General features: G+C 43.9%; 1 protein-coding gene across 1 annotated transcript in view; it reads right to left on the bottom strand.

Moving 5' to 3' along the window:
• Positions 1-24,375, bottom strand: part of Kdm5a (lysine demethylase 5A) — a 53,678-nt gene extending 29,303 nt beyond the window's left edge. Inside the window, exons 1-13 of the mRNA XM_042672175.1 lie at positions 24,193-24,375; positions 20,190-20,267; positions 18,778-18,900; positions 17,469-17,639; positions 15,255-15,389; positions 11,801-11,906; positions 10,334-10,425; positions 9,301-9,459; positions 8,620-8,739; positions 7,573-7,731; positions 6,519-6,700; positions 4,376-4,538; positions 2,462-2,581 (exon numbers count right to left, since the gene is read on the bottom strand). Coding sequence (XP_042528109.1) covers positions 2,462-2,581; positions 4,376-4,538; positions 6,519-6,700; positions 7,573-7,731; positions 8,620-8,739; positions 9,301-9,459; positions 10,334-10,425; positions 11,801-11,906; positions 15,255-15,389; positions 17,469-17,639; positions 18,778-18,900; positions 20,190-20,267; positions 24,193-24,357 — 1,773 coding nt within the window. The 5' untranslated portion in view covers positions 24,358-24,375. The remainder of the gene's footprint in view (positions 1-2,461; positions 2,582-4,375; positions 4,539-6,518; positions 6,701-7,572; positions 7,732-8,619; positions 8,740-9,300; positions 9,460-10,333; positions 10,426-11,800; positions 11,907-15,254; positions 15,390-17,468; positions 17,640-18,777; positions 18,901-20,189; positions 20,268-24,192) is intronic.
• Positions 24,376-27,602: the final 3,227 nt, after the last annotated feature.

Raw genomic sequence — 27,602 nt, 5'->3', positions numbered from 1 at the left:
ATCAGGTAGAATAGTCCATAAGACACTTATCTCCAATTACCTAGAAATATGCTAACAAACTGTGATAAAACAGTGCTAGCCTTGAGCAAAAAAGCAAAGGTTCAAGCCCCAGTACTGGCCCAAGAGAAAAAAGAAGTTAAAAGTTCCAACTATAAAATGTTAAGTGAAAGTATTTAGCATTCAGAACAAAGAGAACACATTATTAGGGGGAAAAAAAAGGAAAAATTAGGGGAAAGTACTATTTAACCAATATACATTGTCTAACTTTTTCTTTTTTGTTTACAAGAGCTTAAATCAAAAATTACTTTAGATTTTAGCTTCCAGAAGCCCTTTTCAAATCCACCAGCCTCACAGAAAGAGTTCAAAGGAGTGAAATCATAGCTGATAGTTTTCCCTAACTGAAATAAATGACTAAATAACAACCTTCCATAGCCAACAGATAGCTCTGGAGCTGAGGATATGGCTCAGTGGGGCGTGCATCATTAGCACACAAAACCATCATCAAAATAAACGAAGCCATACACTCCCAAGATAAATTCTCACCATTTCTGTAACTTCCAAGCTACAAACCAAATTTGAAAAGTAGCTATATTCTCTCTCTTACACACACACACACAAAGACACACACATAGACACACACAAAGACACACACACACACAGGGTAAAAGTTGTTTTATTTGAATTTGGAAACTGTAAAGTCAAGAGGAAAAAATACAAAGATAGACCTTGAATAACCTTTTAGAATTTACTTCTATGTATTAATAACACATAGTATGAGGCTCTATCTGAATCGAGCCATCTTCCATGCTCTTCAAAGAGACAATTCCCCTCCAAATATATTTTGAATGCATAATTAGCACTCATCTTGTTTATAAACAATATACAACTCTTTAATGTCCAAATTCTTAAATATTTACTCCTCAAACATTTCTCATGCAGCTATTAGAGCAAGTAGAGAGCTAGGAAAGTGGCTTACTGGTAGAGTGCTTGCCTAGCAAGTATGAAGCTCTGGGTTCAATTCCTCAGTACCATATAAACAGAAAAAGCCAGAAGTGGCACCATGGCTCAAGTGATAGAGTGTTAGTCTTGAGCAAAAGCAGCTCAGGGACAGTGTGTAGGCCCTGAGTTCAAGTCCCAGGATTGACAAAAAAGAAAAAAAAAAAAAAAAAAAAAAAAAGAACAAGTAGAAGAAACCAACTGGTGGGGTTTGTACTTCTTAATCATAACATGTAATGAAGCCACATAAAATAGAACTGATTATGCATTTTAGCTCAGAAAAGCCCTGCTATAATTTCATAGATAAAGCTGTTCCAAGTGTACCTTTTTCTAAAGAATACCAAGAGCGCTCACCCCAAATGTTTAACTTTGGGTCATAAGTGAATCCGTCAGCATCTTTACATAGACCCAGTAAAATGAAGAGCTGCCAGAGAAGAGTGGTAACAGTGAGCAGTGGAAGGCAGACAGCATTCCTAACCCACATCCACATCACCCTGCTTCCTAGCTTACCCCTAGCCAAGTGCGGGGCAAGTCATAAACTCCATAAATGTTAGTTGTTTTAAGAAATAAAACTCAAGCCCAAGGCAAATTCTAAACTTCCATTCTAAACTTCTAAACTTCCAACTGTGCTGCTTCCATGAACGAATACAGAAGTGTTAAATGACTGGGTTAAAACAGGAGTGAGTGTTCACAAGCCAGATACAGTGTTTCACACCCGTATGGCTGAGGCAGGAGTCTAGGCAACACTACAAGACCCTCTCTCAAAAATACAAGGCTGTTTACTACACCATCTTAACTTTCCATTTTACTTAGCTTTCTATAGTTAACCATGGAAATTTAAAAAGGTATCCAGACCATCTAAGGGTCAATGGTACTGAAGGATTTCTCCAAAAATGAATGGGGTGGGATGACATACAATATCTCTAAATCTAAAAAACAACAACAACAAAACAAATCAGTATATATTATGCAGCCTTTTCCCAATCATAACCACCTGCACCTTCTGATATCTACCTCATACAAAAGCAAAATAGTGATCACTGACATTATCATTTACAAATTTGTTCTTACTAGTTCTGGGGTTTGAACTCAGGGCCTTGTGAATGCTAGGTAGGAGCTCTACCATGAGAGCCACACCCCCAAACCTTCATTTATCACGGGAAGGCCCAAAAGTTCTCAGAGACAATTTAGAACAGAGAAATTGTATTCCACAGAGAAAGAATCAACTGTCCATTGAAAGTTCAGAAAGAATAGGGAAACCAGTGAATCGGTGGGAAGAAGAACCATAAAATCTTCCAGAGAAATGTGATGGCAACTCGTAACTTTTTAAATGACAACGGCCCATCATTTATTACCGTGGAAATGTTCACGGAGCACTCTTAGAGCCAGCCCAGTAAATGTGGCTCCTAAGCTCCTTTTGTAGGGTTTGGGGAGACATGCAACAGCCACTTGCTATAAAACAGACCCAGTCAGCAGTACAGAAGTTCACAGCCTCCGCAAAGTTGTAGCCCTGGTTGAATCCAGAGTGGTAGGCACGAGGAAATGTCACTACAAACTCTCCAGCACACTGATTGGTCCTGTACACCTAAATGCAAATTGGGAACAGGGATATAAAAGAACAAAACAACAGAGGGAGACAGATTTCATCAGTCAGTTTCAAACACATTTTCTAAATGGAGAACAGTACAATGCTCATTCAGCTACTTGTTTCCTAATATTAAAACTTTTCCCTAGCTACTCAGGCTTAGATCTGAGGATCACAATTCAAAGTCCATCCAGGAACAAAAGTCCCCATGTGACTCTTATTTCCAATGAGCCACCAGAAAATCAGAAGTGGAGCTGTGGCTCAAAGTGGTAGAGCACTGGTTTTGAGCAAAAAGCTCAGGTACAGCACCAAGGCCCTGAGTTCAAGCCCCACAACTGACAAAAAAAAACAAATAAATAAATAAATACATACTCAAGGGAACTTCTTAATTCCTGGGTTGTAAATAGTGGTGAAGAATGAAACTGTCTACAACCTTTGGATACATTTTTATCCAAAATTTTTATCAGTTAATATGCGATATGAAATATTCCCAAATCAATGTTGGCAGTACTAGTTTTGAACTCAGGGCCTCAACCTCGATAGGAAGGGTGGGAGCTCTACCACTTCACTTGAACACCATTCACCTTACTTTCATTACAGCTATGAGGAAGTGGCAGTGGTGGCCCACACCTGTAATCCTATAATTATAGGGGAAGATCTGGGCACAGAGCCTTGGGGTAAAGTACGTGTCTAAGTTTATGCAGGACCTTGGGTTCTATGCCAGGAGTACAACCAGAAAAAAAACTTATTTTGAATTTTTCATCACACAGAAAATCTCTTTAAACTTATACTTTATAGTACTGTAGTAGTTTGATGACTTTTCAAAATTAAGTTGAAAGGAAGAAAGAAATTCATAGTATATTTTTGCTTCATTATCTCATGTATTAAAAACTGAGATACTTACATAAAAAGAAAAAAGAAACATCGAGGGTGGGTAATTTTCAAACACATTCAGATTAAAGAACCACAAAGAAATCTGCTCATCAATACTGCTCATCAATAAGGGGCTGGGGAGGGGAAAGAAAACAAGGCTCCGTGGGAGATGGGTATTTGTGAGAGGGAGTCAGGCCAATGAGGGCGAAAGAGGATCAATGTGTGGACAAGAACAAAAACAGAACAACGAAACCTCTTGCAACTGTACTAGGACAAGAGAGGAGGTGGGAAAGTGACGGGAGTTTGACTGGAATACACTGCAGAGAAACGTCCCTCCTGATGGAACCTCCTTGAAATAACAATAGACGGTAATAAAAAAGGATAAGGATTACTTACTATAGCTGCCATTTAAAAACCCACTTTTTTAGTTAAATAGGAATAATAAGGACTATAATATTTTTGTTCAAACAAGAATGTAACTGTTGGGCTGGGAAGGTGCTCAGTGGTAGAGTGCTTGCCTTGCATGCATGAGGCCCTGGGTTCGATTCCTCAGTACCACATAAGCAGAAAAAAGCCAGAAGTGGTACTGTGGCTCAAGTGGTAGAGTGCTAGCCTTGAGCTGAAGAGCTGAGGGACAGCACCCAGGCACAGAGTTCAAGGCCCATGACTGGCAAAAAAAAAAGAAAAAAAAGAAAAAAAAGAATGTAACTGTTGTGGAAAGATCATCAGATCAGATTCATACTTCAAGAAAACTCCTCTTGGTCAAGCAAAGTTGTTCTCATTCACCTTATAAATTCTAATTTGGCTAGTTGGTGACATGACCCGTTGCTTCCAGTCACAAAGCAAAGCATAAATTGTGACTATATTTAATCAAGAGCTGAAGTAACTTTAAAAGCACTGAAGAGACACACGGAGACTCACAGGCACCCCATGCTCCATCAGCACATTGGGGTTCATGATGGTGACTAGCTGATGCAGGAGGTCAGGCTGGGATTCGAACAGCTCAGGGGCCAGCTCCCTCATCACTTCCTCCAGCTGTTCTGCAGCATGAGACGGTACCCCATACCACGTCTTTGGCTCACCCCTAGCAAGAGAAGTCATGGTTCAGCTACATAGAAAATGGTACCAATGAGACCAAGGCCCTGACGCTCACCCGCTAAACAGGGACCAGCTGGGCAGAGCCCAGGCCACTCCTCACGGCCATTACTGGAGGTACCGCAAGAGGATAGGGATGGGTACACACCGTCGTCATTAGCACACAAAACCAGGGGGATCAGCAAAAGTAGCTTCAAATAGAGAAAACACTACATAAAAAATAAGCACTGTTCCACAGGACACTGACATACTGCATCACAAACACACCAGACATTCCAATTATCCCCACAAGTTACACAATACCTATGACTGACTTCACTGAGCTCAGTTTTCCTATCCAAGGATATAAACCAAGACTAGAAATTACTGAAATCTTGAATATAGTTTTCTATAAACCTTAAGGACCAAGAACAAGACATACGTTGATGAGATTTTAGCAGAATATTTAATTATAATTTATTCAGGGTTCATTTAGAATACTAAAGTAGTTTATCCCTAGATAATATATTTGATGAAGCAAGCTATTTATACAGTAATAGCTATACTTTCTAATTCGCCTAAGGTTCACAGGACTCTATACCAGCCAGTGCTGTTCCTAACAGTTTCTGAGGAGATTCTATTTGCTGGAACATGCAGTGGCTCCTGGTCACATGCAACTTAGCACCTCATAAGGACAGTGCAATGGCAGCTGCAAGTCTGTAATTCTACTTATACTTAACTAGCTTGAGTAAACACAGAAGCTAGCAGCTACCACACAGCACAGCCACTTAACTATGATCTTCAATGAAAACAAAAATATCTAGTTAAGATATAATATCATAATATAGTGGAAGAAACTGGTTACATCAAACTGTGAGATTAAAAAACAGCAAATCAACTTAAAGACCAAACATAACTTGGATATTTTAAGGGAAAATACTACTGAAAAAAACATTTTAGGGGCTGGGAAGGTGGCTCAGTGGTTGAGTGCTTGCCTTGCATGCTTGAGGCCCTGGGTTGATTTCTCAGCACCACATGAGCAAAAAGAAAAAAGCTGGAAGTGGTGCTGTGGCTCAAGTGGTAGAGCGCTAGCCTTGAGCTGAAGAGCTGAGGGACAGCACCCAGGCCCAGAGTTCAGGCCCATGACCGGAATCCACCCCACCCCCACCCCCCGCAAAAAAAGAAACATTTTAGTGCTAGAGGTGCTCCAAGCTCTGGGACTTCAACCTCAGTACCAGAAAGAAAGAGAGAAGGAAAAAACCAACTTTTTCAGATTTTAAGTGGTGAAGGTTAGTATGGTCTTTACATAAACTTTAAACATCTTATTTTTTAATTATCAAGATTCATCTGAATTGGTGGCCAGTGGCTCAGATCCATAATCCCAGCTACTCAGGGCTGAGACTCGAGGATTACAGTTCAAAGCCAGACCAAACAGTAAAGTTTTTAAGACTCTTACCTACAAAAAACTCACTAAAAAGCTGGAAATGGAGTGGGGGCTCAAGTGGTAGAGTGCCACGAAAAAAAATAAGGGACAGCAGCCAGGCCATGAGTTCAAGCACTAGTACTAGCATTAACAAAAAATTAGGCTGAGGATGTAGCTCACAGGGTCAGTGTACAATTCCTCTGACAACACACTCACATGCTACACACGTGTGCAGGCATGCACGCACTCACACACACACACACACACACACACGCATCACATACTCTAAAACTCTAGACTAGGTTTTGCTACTTTGCACATGATTTATAAATTAAGGTGGCTGAGACACTTCTCATCCTTTCCCCACCATACGATCTTCCTTTTGGGTAGTAAATACTTTTAAGTCAGTCTCCCTAATATATTATATATAGATGTAACATTATTACATGTTCAAAAAAGACCGGAGGTCAGTGGTAGATGTATTCAAGATGTGTGAGACCCTAGATTCTATCCCTAGCACCAAAAAAGGCCTCTAGATGCACATGCTACACAGAGAACTACACCTACCAGTGCAAGTAGTTAATGGAGTAGCTCCAGTGATCCTCAATGTGCCAGCAGAAAGAAGAGAAACACATCCCCACATACAGCCAAGGCACCTTCATGCCAGAAATGTCCACATTGATGTGCGCGAGAACGGACTGCTCCAGGACGGGCGTGTTGTTCAAATTCCAGCCCGAAAGCGCATATTCCTGTCCGAGGGAAGGAGGGGCTCAACACACTCTACTCCATAGATTTTGGTTGACTTGGCAGCTAGCTGAAGAGTTAAGGTCTATACCAAAGTAATTATATAATACATATTAGTTTTAAATATAGTTTTGCAGTAGAGCACACGTTTAGCATGTACAAAGTTATGGGTTAACTCCCCAAGAACCCAAAAGAATTTTTTCAGTTTACATTCTAAAGTCTGGCAGGTCAAAGAGCAGAAAGGAGAGTCATACTTTAAAATATAGGAAACAGAGTCAGGTGCTAGGCTCATGCCTATAATCTTAACAACTAAGAAGGCTGAGAAGATCACAAGTCAAGGCCAGTGAGGGCAAAAAAGTCCGTAAGACTCCATCTCCAAAACACTCAGTAAAAAGCAGGCTTAGAAGTGCAACTCAAATGGCACTGCATCAGCCAAGCAAGCAAGCCAAGCAAGTATGAGGCCCTGAGCTCAAACCCCACCACTGCCAAAAATACATGTATACATATGCACACATGAAAGAAGTTTTAAAGCAAATTAGGAAATTAGCTTTTAAAAGGCAGTCATTTTTTAAAAAGTATTTTGCCTTGTCCATAAGACTGAAGACTTTTGTTTGAATCATACATCTGGGATTAGAGAAAGATAGGTTTCTTTTTTTTTTTTTTTGGGTCCGGTGTGGGGCCTGAACTCTGGGCCTGGGCGCTATCCCTCAGCTCTTCAGCTCAAGGCTAGCACTCTACCACTTGAGCCACAGCGCCACTTCCAGCTTTTTTCGCTTATGTGGTGCTGAGGAATTGAACCCAGGGCCTTAGGCATGCAAGGCAAGCGCTCTACCACTGAGCCATCTTCTCAGCCTGAGAAAGGTAGGTTTCTACACACCTCTTCCTCTGGGAACATCTTCCTCCGACCATCCTTGACAGGAAATCCACTTCCGAAGTCCTTTGAGGAGATGTCAGCACCATACTCTACAATAACATCTTCCTCGATGCTGCTCACCAGCCTCCAGAACTCCTTCTCCACTAGCTCTGTAGGTACCATCTACACAGGCAAACAAAAATGACACACTGCTGACTCCCTGAAACAATACACAGCCCAACCCAAGTGAACACAAGGTGACATTTTTACAAATCTTCACATTTCCCAGGCAAAATGACGAGGGTCCTACTTTTTCACAATGACAGCAGGGAAAAGCTAAAAATAACCTTTATATTCAGAAATACAATGAATCTGAATTGCCTTTTTCTGGAAAAAGCTGCTTCTTTCTTCAGGACAAAGATGAACAGAACTTCCATGTGAAGCACGGAAGTGACAAAGCAAGGCTGAGCCTTACTTCTGCTAGAACTTTCAAACAGGCCCAGGATCCATTAGGGAAAGAAGCAAACCCCACGTTACAAGTAATAATAAACAGCACCAGCCAAATACTTCAGTTTTTCAGTAAAGGATTACTCACAGAAAGCTTACAGAACAAACATCAGAAAGGGTTTCACAAGAGAATATGAAGTACCATATAAAGACAACAAGAGATGCCAAACCCCTTATTTTTATTTTTGTGCAGGTCCTAGGGCTTGAACTCAAGGCCTGGGCACTGGCCCTAAGCTTCTTTTGCTCAAGACTAGCATTTCACCATTTGAGCCACACACAGCTTCACTTCTAGCCTTTTTAGTTTATTGGAGATAAGAGTCTCAACAGAACTTCCCTCCCAGGCTGGCTTTAAACTGAAATCCTCAGATCTCAGCCTCCAAAGTAGCTAGCTGGTAAGTAGGGGCACAAGCCTCTGGCACCTGCCCAAATCCTTCATTTTAAGATTCAATGTTCTCTCATCTTTTGCACTTGGTCCCTGTTTCCCACAAAATATTAAAAATGATCAACTAAGGTTCTATTTACACTTTGAACCTCTCCAAATGAACAGAAAAAACAGTAACTTACATGGACTGGCATATTGAAATAATCAGACTTGAAGTTATCTGCCATCTCCCCAAAACTCTGAAGCGTGTATTCTCGTACAGCTTGTTCAAATCCAAAAGCTTCTCGGGGTTTGTTACACTCCTAAACAGAAAAAAATGTCTAAGGTTAACTCCCGGAGACTGTACTGACCAGAGTACCACTCTCAGGTAGATGATGCAGCAATACCACTTCTGGGCACAGGATACAATGAAGGCACCTGCATACCATACAGCACTATTCACCATGGCCAGAACGTGGGAACAGCCCCGATGCCCTATACCAGAAGAATGGACCAATAAAATGTGGTATACATATATACGTGTACACACACACACACACACACACACACACACACACACACACACACACAATAACCAGCAAAAAGCAGGGTTCAAGTGGTAAAGCATCAATTGAGCAAGTGCAAGGGCCTGAATTCAAACCCCAATACTGGTAGAAAAATCAAACAAAAGCTATAATGTTTCTTCCTCTTTAGTGTTGCATTATGAATTATCTAATCACAAGTCTCCCTCAACTGAAGAATATATAGAATGATGCAGCCAGGAGTCAGAAAAAGCTTTGGAGACAAGCTGCCACATGGCCACATTCCTAGCTTTAGGAGTGTATTTGCACACGTCACATGCATTACTGCTCCTAGGCCCATACCTCAGCAACGCACTTAGGACACCTCCAGTCTCCCTTGGGCACATCGGGCAGCGGTGGAATGAGACAGAACGTGTGATAGCTGTCGTCACATCCGTCACACAAAAGCAGCCTGTCCTCACTGTTTCCCCGACCACAAAACATACACACGTAGAGATCAACCTGTTAAAATAAGTAAAGACACAAGTCTACTTTCCATGATAGAAAACACTGTTTTTCCACAACCTGTTTTGTTAAAATGTACACTAAAAGCAAATGTAACTTAAATCCTGAAATCTATTTCAAACATTACTTCAACATTCTTTTAATAACGCTTTCTAAATTTACCTCTAGGACTTCTAGCGAATACAAGTAAATCAGGTCATTAGAATCAAGAACGCAAATCCATTTGTTTTAAAAACACCATTCCTTTTCCTGTATACGAATACGTTTGGTACAGGAGGCGAACTGAGAACTGCCTGGAACACTGCTTTCCTAGATGTAGTATGAGAACCTTTGGTATCTGCAGGATCTGTTCCAGGCCCCCACCCACCAGTCCCATAGATACCAAAACCCACCGATACTCAAGCCCCTCATCTAAGATGGGGTAGGATGTACATAAACAGTGATGCACACCCTCACATTTATACTCAGTCACCACTAGATCATTCTTAATAGCAAACACAGCTGTGCTACTACACTATTCAGGGAATAGTGATGACAAGTGTAGATTTTCAGTCTACACTTGACGGGTGCCACAGAGGTGGACGCTGGGCTCCACAAGAATGGCGGCCGACTCTCCACGGATTTCTATCACCTTCTCATTTATTATCACCCACAGGTGTATGAGTCAGGGCAGACAGTCCATACGTACACGAGACAAAGCAAGGTTACATCATTACATCACACAAACACCGAAGCTCTAGCTCTGTTTTTGCCATCAGGTCTCATAACCTCATGAGCTAAGTAAACAGCACACCAGGATTTATCAAGATAAAAAGAGCAAAACTGAAATGAAACAAATCCTTTCCCTCCTGACACATCCCAAAGCACTTACAAAGTTAACAGACAGAGTTCCTTTCCGTTGTCTCATGTGCATGTTAAATGCGTCTGACCTGTTGGTAACTTTTCGTCTTCGGGTGACCTCATCTTGAAATAAAAAGTTATATAGTAATAGTAAAAACTAATGTTGAGAGCTTACTATGGACCAGACACTATTTAAAATTATTTCAGTTAATCTCAGAACACTTGAGCTAAATTATCTCAGGTTAAAGATATACAAAAATCACATAGGTGCTAAAATCACACAGCCAGCTGGTGGTAGGTTTGGATTCTAATCCAGACAACCAAGCCCCAGCTAGAGTTTATCCACTGGTGATGCACTGCAGCATGTATGCAGTGGGCAGGTATGCGGCACCTACACACATGTCCACACTCACAACTCAAGGGATTCACAATCATTTGTGGGATCACTGCGAGCCAACACAGTAACCACAAATGACAAAGGAAGTGTACTTAATTCTCAGAAGGGCCACAACAACCATTATAATGTACTTAGCAAATTCTACCACATTAAACGTTCTGAGTGTGGAACAGCATTATCTGATCTTCTGCAGTTCTGTTCACAATCTGAATTATATGATTTGACTTTTCCTATCATAAATGCCTAAGAGATGCGATTAGTATTTCATTAATCCTTATAATTGTAAGTCAAAACATGCCCAGCTGCTCCGTGTTGAATGAGCTTTTACACTGACACAGCACAGAGGGAGAACAGGAACTTGATTTCTGCATTAGCAGTTCTACCCACAAAAGTTTCCAACATGCAAAGCTGAAAAGAACTAGGCATTTCAAAGAAAACGAGTAAATGGTATAATTTATCCAGGGCAATCAATTATTTTTTAAACTTAAATGATGGTTAGAATTTAAAAGCTACAAGTTCTTCCCTGTATTAAGTCTAAGGACCCTCTATTTCCCATTTTTTGTGTTGTTTTTTGTCAGTCATGGGGCTTGAACTCTGGGCCTGGGCGGTGTCCCTCAGCTCTTCAGCTCAAGGCTAGCGCTCTACCACTTGAGCCACAGCACCACTGCCGGCTTTTTTTTCCTGCTTATGTGGTGCTGAAGAATTGAACCCAGGGCCTCATGCATGCGAAGCAAGCACTCTACCACTGAGCCATCTTCCCAGCCCCTCTATTTCCCTTTTAATTTGAACCTCAGATCACTAGGTGAAAACCTGTACCTTCACCATTATGGGTGGAACTAAACTAGCATTTTAAAGCTGCAATGAATTCGTTGTAATATTACACATGGAGAAGGAAATTCTAAAACTGTAAAAATTCAACATGCTAATTGCTCTTCACATCTTAACATCAAGGTATTTGCTGTAAAGAAGACAGTTTACCTAGAAACCATGTCTCAAGTTTACAATTCTGAATTCCCAGCACAATCTGAAATGCAAGTATCATTTGAATCTTTTTACAAACATATTGTTGTACTTCAAGACCAATAACAGACTAGACTTTACCTTCTTTATCTTTTGCTCCCATTGCTAGACCCACAACTTTGGGTCCAGCTCCAAAAATCTGGAGTTTCTTCAGTTCTGTGTTTTTATTCACATCTCCAGAGTCTGACTAAAAAATAAAAACAAAACTCATATCAGCACAGTTATCTAATTCATTCATTTTTCTTTTCCAAGATAAAAGTTCTTGACAGCCGGGGCCTTGAACTCCAACAGCTAGGACAATTTTTCAAAGTTGAGCCACCAAGTTAAAGAAAATAATCCTGTGTCTTGGGTCCTGTAATTCAAATGGCAAAAATTTCTGGCTTCCAGTTAACTTTGGTCTCAGGGGAAGCTGATTCCATTCTCTTCTCCCGGACATATTCTTTCTTTCCTTTTTGTTTTCTATGCTACAGACTGATCCCAGGACACAATACATGCAAACAGGTCATCTGTTCTGAGTGAGCTGTACTCGGTGGCTTTCAAGAATAATTCCAGTCCACCTGGTGAGATGCCTTACATCTGTTATCTTACCCAGCTACTTGGGAGGCAAAGATCACAAAATAGCTTAATGCAAAAAAAGGGGTTGTAAGAGCATAGTTCAGGCAGCAGAGCTTCTGCCTACCAAGTATAAGGGCTTATACTTAAAAAGAGTAATTCCATTCCATTACCAATGACTTAAATTTGATTATTGGTATGGCCCTCTATACAGGCTGAAAAGTACACCGTCAGCTACTGAGAAAGTTCTTTCTTGTACTTAAGAAAGAGAATGCCGGGAGTGGTGGCTCACACCTGTCATCCTAGCTACTCAGGAGGCTGAGATCTGAGGATCACGGTTTCCAAGCCAGCCCAGGCAGGAAAGGTTGTGAGACTCATCTCCAATAAGCCACTTAGAAAACTGGAAGTGGCACTGAGCTGAAGAGCTGAGGGATAGTGCCCAGGCCCAGAGATTCAAGTCCCACAACCAACAACAACAACAACAAAAAAAAAAAAAAAAAAGAAAGGGAAGAAGAGAGGGAGGGAAGGAGGGAGAGAAAATCAAGATATACCTAGGAAAGCCATGTTTTATCCCTCTTCCCTTTGATACTTTCCTTCTATAATATACAAGTTCTACAGGTCAGTATGTTGTTTACCTTTTTCCTGAATTAAATAATACTTTTGTTTATTAAAATAGCCTTAAGGCTCAGCAAATTGGAATAAACGGATTACATCGAACTAAAAAGTTTCTGCACAGATAAGCACAGTTACTAACTTAAAAAGACAGTCTACTGTAATTTTTGTTGTTAACACTTAATAAAATATCAATTATACTTTTAAAAAAAAGACAGTCTGCAGAACAGAAAATCTTTACCACCTATTCTTTTTTTTTTGGTCCGTTGTGGGCTTGAACTCTGGGCCTGGGCGCTGTCCCTCAGCTCTTCAGCTCAAGGCTAGTGCTCTATCACTTGAGCCACAGCACCACTTCCAGCTTTTTCTGTCTATGTGGTGTTAAGGAATCAAACCCAGGGCCTCATGCAAGCAAGGCAAGCACTCTACCACTGAGTCAGCTTCCCAGCCCCTTTACCACCTATTCAAATAAGCGCCTAATATCTAACTAGAATAAATAAGGAGCTCAAGAAAATATCTCCATACCAAATCAGTAGCTCAACTAATAAATGAGCAAAGGAATCAAGAAACTTCTCAGAAGAAAAAGCAAGAATGGCCAATAAACATTTGAGAAACTCCTCAACATCTCTAGCTATAAAAGAAATGCAAACCAAAACAATACTGAGTATGCAAAATGAACTATATAATTTGTGGGCAGCGACAGGAGGGGATAACTAGGGGAAAATGAAGGAAAGGGTGACTCTGTCCAAAAAAAAGAAATAAACTCTTTACATGACACATAACCGTAACTCCTCTGTATATCACCTTTACAATAACAACTTTTAAAAAAAGATTGTCCATCATGAAGAATGCAAACAACAAGAAATGCTGACAAGGATGGGGGGAGTGGATAGAGGCAGGGGAGGAACTCTATTACACCGTTGGTGGGAATGTAAACTAATGCAACTACTCTGGGTGGAGGTTTGGAGACTCCTCAAAATCTAAACACAGAACTACCCTATGATCCAACACCACCACTTCTGGGCAGCTACCCAGACTATTACAAGTCAGGATATGGTAAAGACACCTGCACATCCATGGTCACAGCGGCACTAGTCATGAGCCAATTTACAGAACAGACCAGTGGATCAAGAAAATGTGGTATATATAAAATGGTATTTTACTCATCTAGCAGGAAGAATAATGTCATTTGCAGAGAAATAGGTAAGAACTAGAAAAAAATTACAATATACAAAAGTCAGGCTCAGAGTGACAAGGGGTGTATGTTTTCTCTCAAATCTGAACGCTGGATCTAAATACAAATCCACAAAACTTATACAGGATCATATGCACATACACACAAACAAATCTGCTAAAGAATGGTACACTTCAGGGAGGAGTCCAGTAAAATAACTCCTCTGAATAACTAACAAACCACTTAGCAAAATGAATACTAGGAAGCGGAAACATGTTCAGGGGAAGGGGAGTAGGCAAGCAAACGCAGTCATTCTATACAATGCTATTTTGTAAAATGGGACTGAGTGATGGGTGGGGAAAGCTGAGGGGAAGGATGGGGGATGACACCGATCAAGGTGATAGCCTGACTTCTGCAGCTGATACTCTTTGTACAGCTACTGAATAAAAATAAATACTTAAGAAAAAATTCTTAGCCAGGCTCATGCCTGTAATTCTAGCTACTAGGGAGACTGAGGTCTGAGGATCAAGTTCAAAGCCCAGGCTGGCTTTGAACCTAAACCCAAACCTTAAAAAGTCTGGCATGGTGGCACGCACCTATAATCTCAGCAATCACAATACTAGGCCAAAAGTCTGTGTGTACACAAGGCTAGCCTGGGCTACACAGCAAGTTCTAGGCCTGTCTGGATTATATAAAGAGGGTGTCTCTAAACACATACACGTAACCTTACATAAACACATGTGCATACTATATATACACATATATGCATATCTGCGTGAGATTTTAATATCTGGGCATGTGACTTCAATTAGAGTAAGAAAAAAGAAATGCAAAGATGAATGAATGGAGGATGTGTCTTCTCAAGGCTAACAGCGTATGAATGGTTTCCCTATGTCCACAAACCTCCTGTTAAGCACGGCCCAGAGCCACACACTGTTGGCTGGCACTTGTCATCCTACTAATGAGGAGGCTGAAATCTGAGGATCAAGGTTCCAAACCAGCTCAGGCAGGAAAATCTGCAAGACTCTTATCTCCAATTAATCACCAAAAAAAGTTGGAAATAGAGCTGTGGCTGAAGTTGTAGAGGACCAGCCTTGAGTCAAAAAGCTAAAGGACTGTCAACAGGTCCTGAGTGCAAGCCCCAGTACCAACACAAACAAACCATCACCACAACAAAAAATGTCCTATGCATGTTGATACCTGGGACTTGACACGTCTTGTTCTTTTTGGCAGGATGTTCATTCTTGCTCCCGACTCTGGCGAAGTCTGAGTATCAGGGCAGAGGACCTCAGGCTCCACTTTCTCCTTCATTTCTAAAGTAGGCATCTGCACACCCTAAAAGGTCAGATTACAGAAAAACAGCAGTTTTCACTGATAAGAGACCAGGCTTGAGAAACAGTGAAGAAGAAAACAAATTTCCAGCTGGGCGCCAGTGGCTCATGCCTGTAATCCTAGCTGCTCAGGAAGATGAGATATGAGAATCGCAGTTCAGCCAGGCTAGACAGGAAAAGCTGTGAAACTCTTATCTCCAATAAACCACCAGAAAACCAGAAAGGGCACTGTGACTCAGGTGGTAAAGCCTTGAGCTGAGGGACAGTGCCCAGGCCCAGCGTTCAAGCCCCATGACTGACCCAAAAAAAAAAAATTCCAGTAACTTCCTATGCCTATACGAAATCAAACCATCATTCTCCCTTGAACTGAACTATCAAAACCCAATAATTCTATAGAAACTGAAAGCTGACTCTAAAATTTATGTGAAAAGTTACAACTGTTTGGAAATTTTGAAGACTTGAAAAAATTAAGGGGGCTTAATTATTGAGTATCAAAATTTATTATAAAACTACAATGCACAATATGGCCTGGTATTGGTTCTAGGGCAAACATATGTGACAGTTTCTCTGTGTACCTGAAGTCTAAGATCCCTGAGGATGCCAGAAACATAGAAGTACCACACCCTATACATCCCATGATTCTTCTACACATGCATACCCATGATTAGGTTTAATTCATATATTAGGCATAAAAAATTAACAACAATTAACAATACTGAAACAAAACAATTACAACAACATACTACAGTAAGTCATGTGAATGTGGTCTCTCTCTCACTCCAAAGCATCTCCTGGTCCTTTCTCCTCTCCACCTACACTTTGAGAGCACCGTGCAGCTTCTCTGCAGCAGATCTGAATTCCAGCATCACTATTCTCAAATTTGGGGCCATTACGTAGTAAAGTGAAGGTGATTTGAACACAGCACTGTAATAACATCAACAACAGATCTAAAAACTGAGACGGTTACTAGAGACAAAGAAATGATTCACAACTACGGCAGAAGAACACAGATTTCATCGTGCATGCAATTTGAAACTTATGAAGTATTTATGTTTGAAATTTTCCATTGCATATTTTCAGAGCAATTACTCAGTGAAAGTGAAACCAGACCTGGGAGTGGAGGCCTACTATATAGATCAATGAGACAGTGAAGTCCAGAAGTCAGTCCACACATTTATAATCAACTGATACTTCACAAAATTAATAGGTCATTTCATTGGGAAAAGGATACTCTTGTAAAATAGTGCTGTACAAGTTATTCTTCCCCACCAACAGAAAGAAAGAAAGAGAGAGAGAGAGAGAATTTACACCCTTACCCCTCTATTCTGCCTCCCCAAAACTGACTCAATACATCATGGACCTAAGTACAAAAGCCAAAATTACAAAACTACACAAAAACAAAGAAGAAAATCTTAGTGATCTAGTGTTAGGGAAGGACTTGTAAGTAGGAAACCAGATTTGGGCATGGTAGCATAGGCCTATAATCCCAACATTTAGGAAGCTGAGGGAGGAGGATCACAATTTCAAGATCAGCTAGGTGCCAGTGGCATATGCCTGTATCTTAGCTATGCAGGAAACTGAAATCTGAAGATCACAATTCAGAGTCAACCCAGACAGGAAAGTCTGTGAAACTCATCTCTAATTAACCAACAAAAAGCCCAAAGTGGAGCTATGATTCAAGTGGTGAAGCATTAGCCTTGAGCAAAAGAGCTCAGGGACAGCCCCCAGGCCCTGAATTTAGGTCAACACTCTCTCTCTCTCACACACACACACGCGCTGCGCGCGACAAGCTCAAACTCAGCCTGGGCGATGAGATCCTGTGAAATAAACAGGAAGAAAATTTCAAAACCCTTAACACATGAAGGCTTATAATAAGAAAACATCCTTCAATTCCCATTGCTTTGTCTTGTAAACCACCAGAAACAGCTATTATTTTTAACTACTACTCTTTGCTCTCCAAATGCTGGAACGTGGGAAATCTATTCCACCTTGTTATGCATCCCACCTGACTGGTGGAGAACACAGTCTAAAGTTCCTACTTGACAACCTGGATCTATCCTCTAGGAACAATGACGCATCTCACCATAAGGCTGACACCAGACTGGAATAGCTCATAGGGGTAGAGAATTCTTTCATAGTGGGACTTCAGAAGAGATCCAGTTCCTTTTCCTGGTAGATATCCCAAGCGGCTCCCGACGTTAGACCATTTCTTCTCCTTGGTGACCATTTCAAATCCTCCTTCACTGGCAACGATCTGAAAAGGAAACAGAACCTCAGTGAAGGAACAGAGGTAGATTCCAGCATAATACATCATGTCTGTTAAATATAAAACCAATTCTAGGCTTAGGCTTCAAATCCCCTTTTAATTAGTATGTGCTACTACTTAAGGTAGACACAAAGGTTTTGGAGATTTTAAACTCTAAAATTTCATCAATACCATTGTCCTAATTTCAAAAAAAAAATACTAAAGGACATTTAGTAAAGATGGGCACCTATAATCCTACCTACTCAGAATGTGGAGATCTGAGAATCATGGTTTGAAGCCAACCCAGCCAGACAAATCCTTGAAACTATTTTTTTTTTTTTCCCTCACTCTGGGGGCTTGAACTCTAGGCCTGGGCACTGTCCCTGAGCTTCTTTTTTACTCAAGGCTAGAACTCTACCATTTGAGCCACAGCACAACTCCCAGCTTTTTCTGAGTAGTTTATAGGAGATAAGAGTCTCATGAACTTTCTTGCCTGGGCTGGCTTTGAACCGTGATCCTCAGATCTCAGCCTCCTGAGTAGCTAAGATTATATAGGCATGAGCCACCAGTGCCTGGCTCCTTGAGACTCTTATCTCCATTTAACTCCATGTCACAAACAGAGCTGTGGCTCAAGTGGTAGAGCACCAGGCTTGCACAACAACAAAAACAGCAGGAGCACGAGGACGTAAATTCAAGGGTACAATACTAAAACCACAAAAAAAATTCATTTGTACTCTGTACAATACACACGTGAGAAAGCTAAGCATATGCACAAGAGAGGAATATTACTCCGCGTATTGGTTATTTTCAAGAGAAGATCTTGCTTTATGCAGCCTGGACTACGGCCCTCTCATTTTTATGTCCCTTTGCTGCTGAATGTGGGTTTGTGCCATGTGCTTGAAGCAAAAAGACAACTGAGTATCTGGCAACTGTACAGTTATTACAGAGGTAAAAACAACGAAGGCTAGAGGGATATGACATCAGAACTTAGAAAACTGCAAAGGCAAGAAGCTACAAGACTGGAGCCTACCAAGTGTGCATGTGTGTTTTTTGCAGGTTATAGAACCTGGCATTTCCTAAGTATGCCCTCCACCAATAAGCTACATTCCAGCCCCTTGCTCACTTCATAAGTAAACACAAGTCTTACCTTGCTCAATGCATAGAGGTCTAGGATTTTTCTTTCCACCACAGGTATCTTCAAATTAGATCCTTGAAGTTCCCAAAATTTTGCCAGTTGATCCAAGAAATCCAGTCTCACTCTGGTCATTGCCTGAGAGTAGACAAGTACAGAAATTAGAAATAGAAACTGTAATATCTGAAAATAAGTGAGTCTTAACCATGCTAAAGATGCTCATTCCTGTAAAGAAACTCAAAGGTTTCATTATTGTTTAGTCTAAACAAACCTCCCACACCATCACCACCACCACCAATAGTAAAGAGGCAAAATAATTCTAATAAAACTTTACTCATTCAGGCAGTTACCTTAATAAATAGGCAGCCAGGCCTGTGAAATCCTAGGTACTCAAAAGAGGTTGAAATCTGAAGATCACAGTTCAAAGCCAACCTGGGCAGGAAAGCCCATGAAATTCTTATCTCTAACCACTGAAAGCTGGAAATGGAGCTGTGGCTCAAGTGGTTAAGCACTAACCTTGAGCGATAAAACTCAGGGACAGTGCCTAGGCCCTGAGTTCAAGCCCCAGTACTAGTACCAACAACAACAAAAAGAAACTTTCATTAGCAACTCAACATTTAGTTAGCTTAACTCTGTGGTAACGGGCAATTTTAGTCAAATTATTTTCTAAGCATTTTAATCCTGTGACTTATTCTCTAGTACATACACGTGGTATAGAAACTAACTGATAATATGCTTAATATTTAATTACAAGAGACAAACAGAAAAATCACTAACAGCTCAGGAATTTTATTTATTTATTTTTGCCAGTCCTGGGGCCTGAACTCTGGGCCTGGGCGCTGTCCCTCAGCTCTTCAGCTCAAGGATAGTGCTCTACCACTTGAGCCACAGCACCACTTCCGGCTTTTTCTGCTTATGTGGTTGAGGAATCAAACTCAGGGCCTTATGCATACAAGGTAAGCACTCTACCACTGAGCCACCTTCCTAGCCCCAGGAAAAAAAATATTTTAAGACCATAGAGGAGACCAGGGTGCCAGTAGCTCATACCCGTAAATCCTATCTCCTCAGGAGGCTAGGATCTGAGGATCTTACCTCCAATTAACCAGCAAAAGGCCAAAAGTAGAGATGTGGCTTAGGTGGTACAGCCTTAAAGGAAAACAAAAGAAAAAAAAATCCAAAACACCTCAGGGACACTGCCCAGGCCCTAAATTCAAGCCCCAGAACTGGCACCAAAATAAATAAATAAATAAATAAATCCCAGTTAACCCATATTCTGGGCCCTGACACATGAACTTCTGAAAGTTCTCTCCCTAGAGCTCTAACACAAGGCATCACAAGAACACATGCCAGGCTGCAGGTCAGTAGTAAAGAGTTTGCTTAGCATGCATGACAAAACTTAGAAGCAAAACTGATGTTGCTATACTCACCTCAAGTTCATTCAGTCGCTGGACTCGAGGAGTAAAACGGAAGGATTTTACTTCACATGCAAACGGAGGCTGCCAATCCTAGACAGAAAAATTGTTCTATATGAGCAAGGAGTCCGCTATTTATTCCCTTTAATAAGGGATGAGTTGCCACAAACCACAGTGACAGCAGATTAGCATATATGTCTTCATTTTTTACTACTACACTTGAGGAAGCAATCCTACCAGTCCTGCTATTTACATTCCACAATTCCAAAGTTACTCAAGAAGAATGTAATGAGCTCACGTACCACAAGTGTCCAGCAAACCAAAAGAAAAAAAACATGTTTTAAAAGGACAAAAGTTAGAAAGAAATGTTTTGAAGGTATTTAGGCTTTTTAGTATTTATAAATATATTACATTCTATGCTAAACAAATGTTATGTTAAAAGGCCAGCTTCTGGGCACCCAAATATATTCTCTGAAAGGGAACAGACCCTGTCGGTGTCTCCTGTCTCTAATCCTAGCAAGTGTGGAGGCTAAGAACAATGATTGATGCTGTAGAACAGCCTGGGCAGCAAGGTCAATGAGACCCCTTCTCAACCCACAATCTGGCATAGTGGTGTATTCCTGTCACCCTAAACTACTCGGGAGGTAGAGACTGTGGTGCTGCAGTTCCAGGCCAGACAGGACCGAAAAGGTCACAAGATTCCATCTCAGTGTTGGGAAGATGGATGTGGGTGTTGTATACCTATCACCTAGCAACTACAGAAGTCTGTAATAGGCAAACTGTAGTCCAGGAGAGCACTTCGGCACAAAGCAAAACCTTACCTTAAAAATAACTGTTGAAAAACAGGGCTGGAAGCATGGCTCAGTGGTAGAGAACTTGCTTAGCAAGCAAGAAACCCTCAGCTCAAATTTTAAAACCTCCTACCTCCAAAAAAAAAAAAAAAAAAAAGCAAGTCCAGACCAAGGAAACCTTCCATATTGTGCTATAACAGCAACATCATGTATTTGAAATAAGGTTATAAAGCCAAGTGTAGTGACTCACATCAGTAATCCTACCCACTTAAGAAGCTGGGATTTGAACCACAAGTTTCCAAAACTCCATCTCAGCCAAAAATACAAAGCAATGAGCTGTAACAGGAAGCTGTCATCCAAGCTGCTCTGTCATCCCAGCTATTCCAGGGAAATCTAACTAAGCTGTGGGATCACTCAGGCAAAAATGGAGCCCCTATTTGAAAAATAACAAAAGTTAGGACTAGGGGTCACTGAAATAGTAAAGCACCTCACTGATAAACCAAGACCTTGACTCCAAACTCTACTACTACTAAGAAAAAAACAAACCAACAAACTTGATTTGGACTATTAGTAGTAACCCATTTTAAAGATGTAAGTATGGGGCTGGGAAGGTGGCTCAGTGGTAGAGCGCTTGCCTTGCATGCATGAGGCCCTGGGTTCAATTCCCCAGCACCACATAAGCAAAAGGAAAAAAAGCCGGAAGTGGCGCTGTGGCTCAAGTGGTAGAGCACTAGCCTTGAGCTGAAGAGCTAAGGGACAGCGCCCAGGCCCAGAGTTCAGGCCCCACGACCAGACCCCCAAAAAAAACAAAAAAACAAAACAAAAAAACCCAAAGATGTAAGTATGGATTGGTAAAATTAAAAAAAAAAAAAAAGATGTAAATATAGGAGAAAGTGAGGGAAAGGGTGCCACTGTCCAAAAGGAATATACTCTTTATTTGACTTACTGCCAATGTTAAAATTAAACTCTGCTTGTAATCAAGTTCAATAATGATGTAGCCTACAAAGAATACATTATTAAACAAGCCATGTGTGGTGTATGTATATAAGTAGGTCTGGAGAAACCTGAGGCAGGGATATTCCAAGTTCACAGTCAGCCCAGGATACACAGTGATAATTATAACCTTTAAAATGAAAACATCTAAAAGAACCTTTGAATAGAATTTCTAACAAAGAAATGCATTGGGAGGTAGATGAAAATACAGTTTGAGAAAAACTTCAAACTTCAAGGCTTAAGCGTCTGTCCACATGAAGGTGGTGAGAGAAAAGTAGCTTTTGGAGGATGGTAATGCATACCATTGCAGCAACTATGCAACGTTTTGCTGGTAATCTACGATTTGAAAAGGCATTCAGCAAACCCATTCCAGGTAGCAACAGCACAGTGGGAAGAGCACAGAATAGATTCAAGAACATGAGGTTCAAGACCCACTTTGCCACTTGCCCAAGGTAACACACCTGGCTAGTGTTTTAACTTATGTAGACTTGACTCTTCTGTAAAATAAGAACTTTATTTACAAACTAGGCTTTTTGAAGATTAAATGAAACAATCCAAAGTTGCTAGATCAACTCCTCTCAAGTTTTTCATTCACTATGGTATGTATTACTGTGGCTGTCTGGTAGGGAAGACAGTTTTTAGAAAGCAATACTGATCACAGGACTTATTTCCATCTTTGCTATAAAAGCAATAAAGGACAATGTCTTAAGCACTGTGTAAGGCAAAGGTAGGCTTGCAATTTCTCATCTGTATCTACTCATCTGAAGCCTGGCATGGTGACAAGCAACTGTAATCTTAGCCCTTGAGAAGGTGAGGCAGGAGGGTCACAAGTTTGAGGTCAGCCTCAACTACATAGTAAGACCCTGTCTTGACAACACTGGTGAAAAGTCCATAACCTCCATCTGCAGAAGTTGATTCCACTCTTAATAAGGCCCAGAGATCTGCATTTTAACAAGTATCCAGTTGATCCTAATGCATACTGTCCAGCAGTCCAGTGTGGAAAGAAACCACCTTTTTTGACCTTGAGTCTATCATCCAACCTCAAGTTATTAACTGTCCTCATCAAAGTGAAAAACCTACTTAAGTTATTATAATTAATCAAGCTGGTACTAGTGGCTTACATTTGTAATCCTAGCTACTCAGGAGGCTGCCATCTGAGGATGGAGGTCCAAAGACAGCCTGAGCAGGAAAGACCACAAAACTCATCCAATTAACCACCAAACAGCAGGAGGTAGAGCTGTGGCTCAAGCTGGTTGAGCCCTAGGTAACCTACTTTAGAAAAAGCTTAAGGGACAGTGGCCAGGCCCTGGGTTCAAGCCCCAAGCCCTGCACACCCACATAATCAGTTTTAAGTAACCAACATGCAGACAAACCTAGTTATTTGTAGTAATTATAGTTCTGACATCTTTGCTCCTTAGTTCCTTATACCAAGGTATTTCAACGTGTTCTCTCCCCCATCTTCATTACTGACCCCATTCTTCCTAAACCTCTAAACTTGAAAAAAAAAAAAAAAAAAGGTAATACTTTTTTTTAATCTTCCCCTGGTCTTTCTCATTGCAGCAGTAATTAGCTTGGGGCTACTATCCGGGGAAATAGGGGAAAGGAGAGGAGCACAACGAAACCTTGAGTTACCGGTGTGTGTGTGTGTGTGTGTGTGTGTGTGTGTGTGTTTTCTTCCACGAAACCTTGGGTTACCGCTGTGTGTGGGTTACCTGTGTGTGTGTGTGTGTTTTCTTCCACGAAACCTTGGGTTACCGCTGTGTGTGTGTGTGTGTTTTCTTCCAGACTACCTTTTAAGAAACTCTTGGGTTGGGATGTATAATATAGCTCAATGGCAAAGTGCTCACCTAGCAAGTCCTGGGTTCGATCCCCGGCATCAAAAAAGGAAAAGAAGAGAAACGCTTGCATGCAGTGTGGCTACGCTCAGGGCCTGGACACACGGACAGCCGACGGACTAGGAAACCCCAAGGAGGACTGTCCTTCTGGTGCCTTTTGATACTCTTTACCCCCAACCCAGAGACAGGTATCCGTGTCCGAGTGTTAACCCCCCACCCCGACACCGTCAGAACCGTCCAGAAGGCCTCAAGAAAAAGCCCAAGCTAGCCAGGCCCTGTTAGGACCTGAGGGGACGGTCTCACGAGGGGCCCGCTCGGCTCCCTGCCCCCCCACCTCGGCTCCCGCCCCCCCCTCCCCCCCCCAGCCCTCACTCCCGGGGCTCCTTCCTCCCCGGTTACCTTGGGCGGCCGGATTTTGCAGATGCCGGTCTTCTCGGCCAGAGGCCGGATGCGGCCGATGAAGCTGAGCGGGTCGGTGAACTCCTCCCAGCTGGGCTCGAAGACCGGGCACTCCGGGGGCGGCACGAACTCGGCCGCGTAGCCCCCGGGCCCGACGCCCGCCATGGCAGTCACGGGGGGGGGGGAGGGCGGCGGAGGGGGGGGAAGGTGGCGGAGGGGGGGAGGGTGGCGGCGGAGGAGGGGAGGGTGGCGGGGGGGGCGGCGGAGGGGGGCGCCGGAGGGGGGGAGCGCCGGAGGGGGGGAGCGGCGGGGGGGAGCGCCGGAGGAGGGGGGGAGCGCCGGAGGAGGGGGGGAGCGCCGGAGGAGGGGGGACGCCGGAGGAGGGGGGGACGCCGGAGGAGGGGGGCGCCGGAGGAGGGGGGAGCGCCGGAGGAGGGGGGAGCGCCGGAGGAGGGGGGAGCGGCGGAGGAGGGGAGCGCCGGAGGAGGGGGGAGCGCCGGAGGGGGGAGCGCCGGAGGGGGGGAGCGCCGGAGGGGGGGGAGCGCCGGAGGGGGGGCGGCGGAGGGGGGGAGCGCCGGAGGGGGGGCGGCGGAGGGGGGGAGCGCCGGAGGGGGGAGCGCCGGAGGGGGGGGCGGCCCGCGGGCCTCAGGGGCGGGCGCCGGCGGGCCGAGGACCGCCGCGGCCTCTCAGCGGCCCGGGCCGGGGCGCCTCTCCTCAGAGGACGAGGACGAGGACGGCGACGAGGCCCGGCCCACGCCGCCGAGGCCGGAGCCGCCGCCTCCGGCCGTTTGTTATGGTTTCCTTCAGGGCTTTTCCTCTCAGAGCCCGGACTTTCCGGAAGTGAGAGTGTCCCCCCCCCAAACCCCTCCGCCACGGCGTCCCGGAAGTGAGCGCACCCGCCCTCCCCAAATCCCTCCGCCGAAAACAGAGTCCCTCCGCCGCGACGCCCTGTCTCCTCCCTCCTCCCTTTCCCAGCAGCCCTCGGGCGCGGCGCGTCCCGAGCCTTCCGCAGCCGTGCGCGGGGCGACCGTTTCCCCGCTTCCCCACACAAAAGGGCGAGCCGTGAGGGGCCCGCGGAGGGAAACAAAGGGGGCGGGGAGCGGCCGGAAGTGGCCGGGGCGAGGCGGCACGCGCACTTCCGCCCGGGAGCCCAGGTTCTGCTTCCGGCGTGGAGGGGGCCGCTTCCGGCGGGGCCGCTCGCGCCTCCCTTTTGTGCGTTTGCGGGGCGCGGAAGCGTGCGTGGCGCCGGCCTGGCCCGCGGCGGGGCTGCCCGGGGGCCCGGCCCGGCCCGCTTCCCTCTCCCCCGTGTTCTCGTCTTTTCCGCGTGTGCACCTGTCGCTTCTCCGAGACCTGCTGGGCTCGAACCGCGGCCCTCGGATCCGCCACCGCGTTGTCTGTCTGTCTGTCTGTCCTCGGGATTCCACGGCTCCTGACCGTGGTTTTCTAGCCATCGGCCATGATTTTCGCAGCACCCACTAGCGCACGCGTGTGTGTGCGCGTGCGTGTGTGTGCGCGTGCGTGTGCGTGTGTGTGTGTGTGCGCGCATGCGCGCGTGCTGGAGCTTGCACTCAGGGCCTGACTCCGTCCCTGAGCCTTTTCCACTCCAGGCTGGCGCTCTACCACCTGAGCCACACCTCCCCTTCCGGGTTTTTGCTGATTTGATTGGGAGAGATCAGAAGCTCATCGACTTTTCCCTGCACCTGCTGGCACTGAACCGCCATCTTCACACGTCAGCCTCCCCGAGTAGTTGGAATTACAGGCGTTGAGCCACCAGCATCCGGCTGGTCAGCGGTTCATGATTGAAAGCCTTAGCAGGCCCGTCCCGCGTCCACCGCTTCCTGGGCTTCTACAGCGGTCGTTGTAGGACCTGCTGTAATAGGGAGTTGTTTACTAAATCTCTCCTAAAAGGGTGGATCAGTTCACCTAGTGAGAGAAAACATAAACAGTGGTTCTCACCTAGAATCTCAGCTATTCAGTAAACAGCTGGAGGGTCATGATTCAAGGCTAGCCAGGGCGAAAAGGCTGTGACTCCATCTCAAGAGTAGAGTGGGTGTGGTAATGTGCATTTATAATGCCAGCTGGGTGTGGTAATGTGCATTTATAATGCCAGCTACATGAGAAGCATCAATAAGCAGTTATTGTCTAGGCCATCCTGAGGGGGGAAAAATAAGAGACTATGGAAAAAAAAAATCAAGCAAAGGGATTGGGACATAGGTCAAGTGGTAAAGTGCCTGCCTAGCAAGTGTGAGGTCCTGAGTTCAAACCCCAGTATTGAAAGTTAAAGGGAGGGCTGGGAAGTTGGCTCAGTGGAAGAGCGCTTGCCTTGCATGTATGAGGCCCTGGGTTCAATTCCTCAGCACCACATAATCAGAAAAAAGCCAGAAGTAGTGCTGTGGCTCAAGTGGTAGGGCACTAGCCTTGAGCTGAAGAGCTGAGGGACAGCGCCCAGGCCCAGAGTTCAGCCCCCACAACTGGGGAAAAAAAAAAAACAAGATCCTTAGCTTGACACCAGGCTAGACGACACAGGGATTCTCTGTCTCAGAAAAAATAGAAATAAAACGCGGAAGGAAATAAAGATTCTTTTTTTTGGCAGGGGGAGGGGGGAGGTCTGGTCATAGGGCCTGTACTCTGGGCCTGGGCACTGTCCCTCAGCTCTTCAGCTCAAGGCTAGCGCTCTACCGCTTGAGCCACAGCGCCACTTCCAGCTTTTTCTGTTTATGTGATGCTGAGAAAGCGAACCCAGGGCCTCCTGCATACCAAGACAAGCACTCTACCACTAAGCCACCTTCCCAGCCCTGAAATAAAGATTCTTAGTGGCTGGAGAGAGAAGAGTTGGGAAGCCATGGCAGCTTTCATTTAGATATCCTCAAGACCTACACCACAAATAGTTCCTGCTTTTAGCTGGCCCTGTAGCTGGCTTTTCTGGAGAGGTGACCATAATTGGGGTTGAATTCGCTTATATGATTTATGCCAGTGTCTTGCACGCTTGGAAAAAGGAGGCAGGGACCTGTAGGATAAGCAAGTACACCAATATACTATGTATAAATACATATCCAGTATATAACCCCCGAGTAGAAAAAAGGCACTACCCTGACCCTATCCAAGTTGTTGGCTTAGAACCTGCATCTGAGACAGGTTACACACACACCCAAGTACTCCTGTGACCCACTCCATGGTTGTGCATCGAGTTCCGCAGCGATCGCCTAACAGCAGAGGGGCTGAGCTTAAACCTGAGGTGCTGACAGAAGAGCTGGGTATCTTTTCCCTTTCCTAGGCCGCGTGCAGAAGAAAACTACAGTTCCCGGCAGCCTCGGCGCGGCCAGACGCCTGGCGGAGTAGGCGGTGCTTCCGCGCGAACGGCTTTCCTATTGGCGCAGGGTCCAAACGGCCGCGTAAGCTCGCGAGCGATT

Source organism: Dipodomys spectabilis, unplaced genomic scaffold, assembly GCF_019054845.1.
Source record: "Dipodomys spectabilis isolate Male_0828 unplaced genomic scaffold, ASM1905484v1 ptg000672l, whole genome shotgun sequence".
Taxonomy (NCBI): domain Eukaryota; kingdom Metazoa; phylum Chordata; class Mammalia; order Rodentia; family Heteromyidae; genus Dipodomys; species Dipodomys spectabilis.
This window is presented reverse-complemented; position numbering and strand designations above follow the sequence as displayed.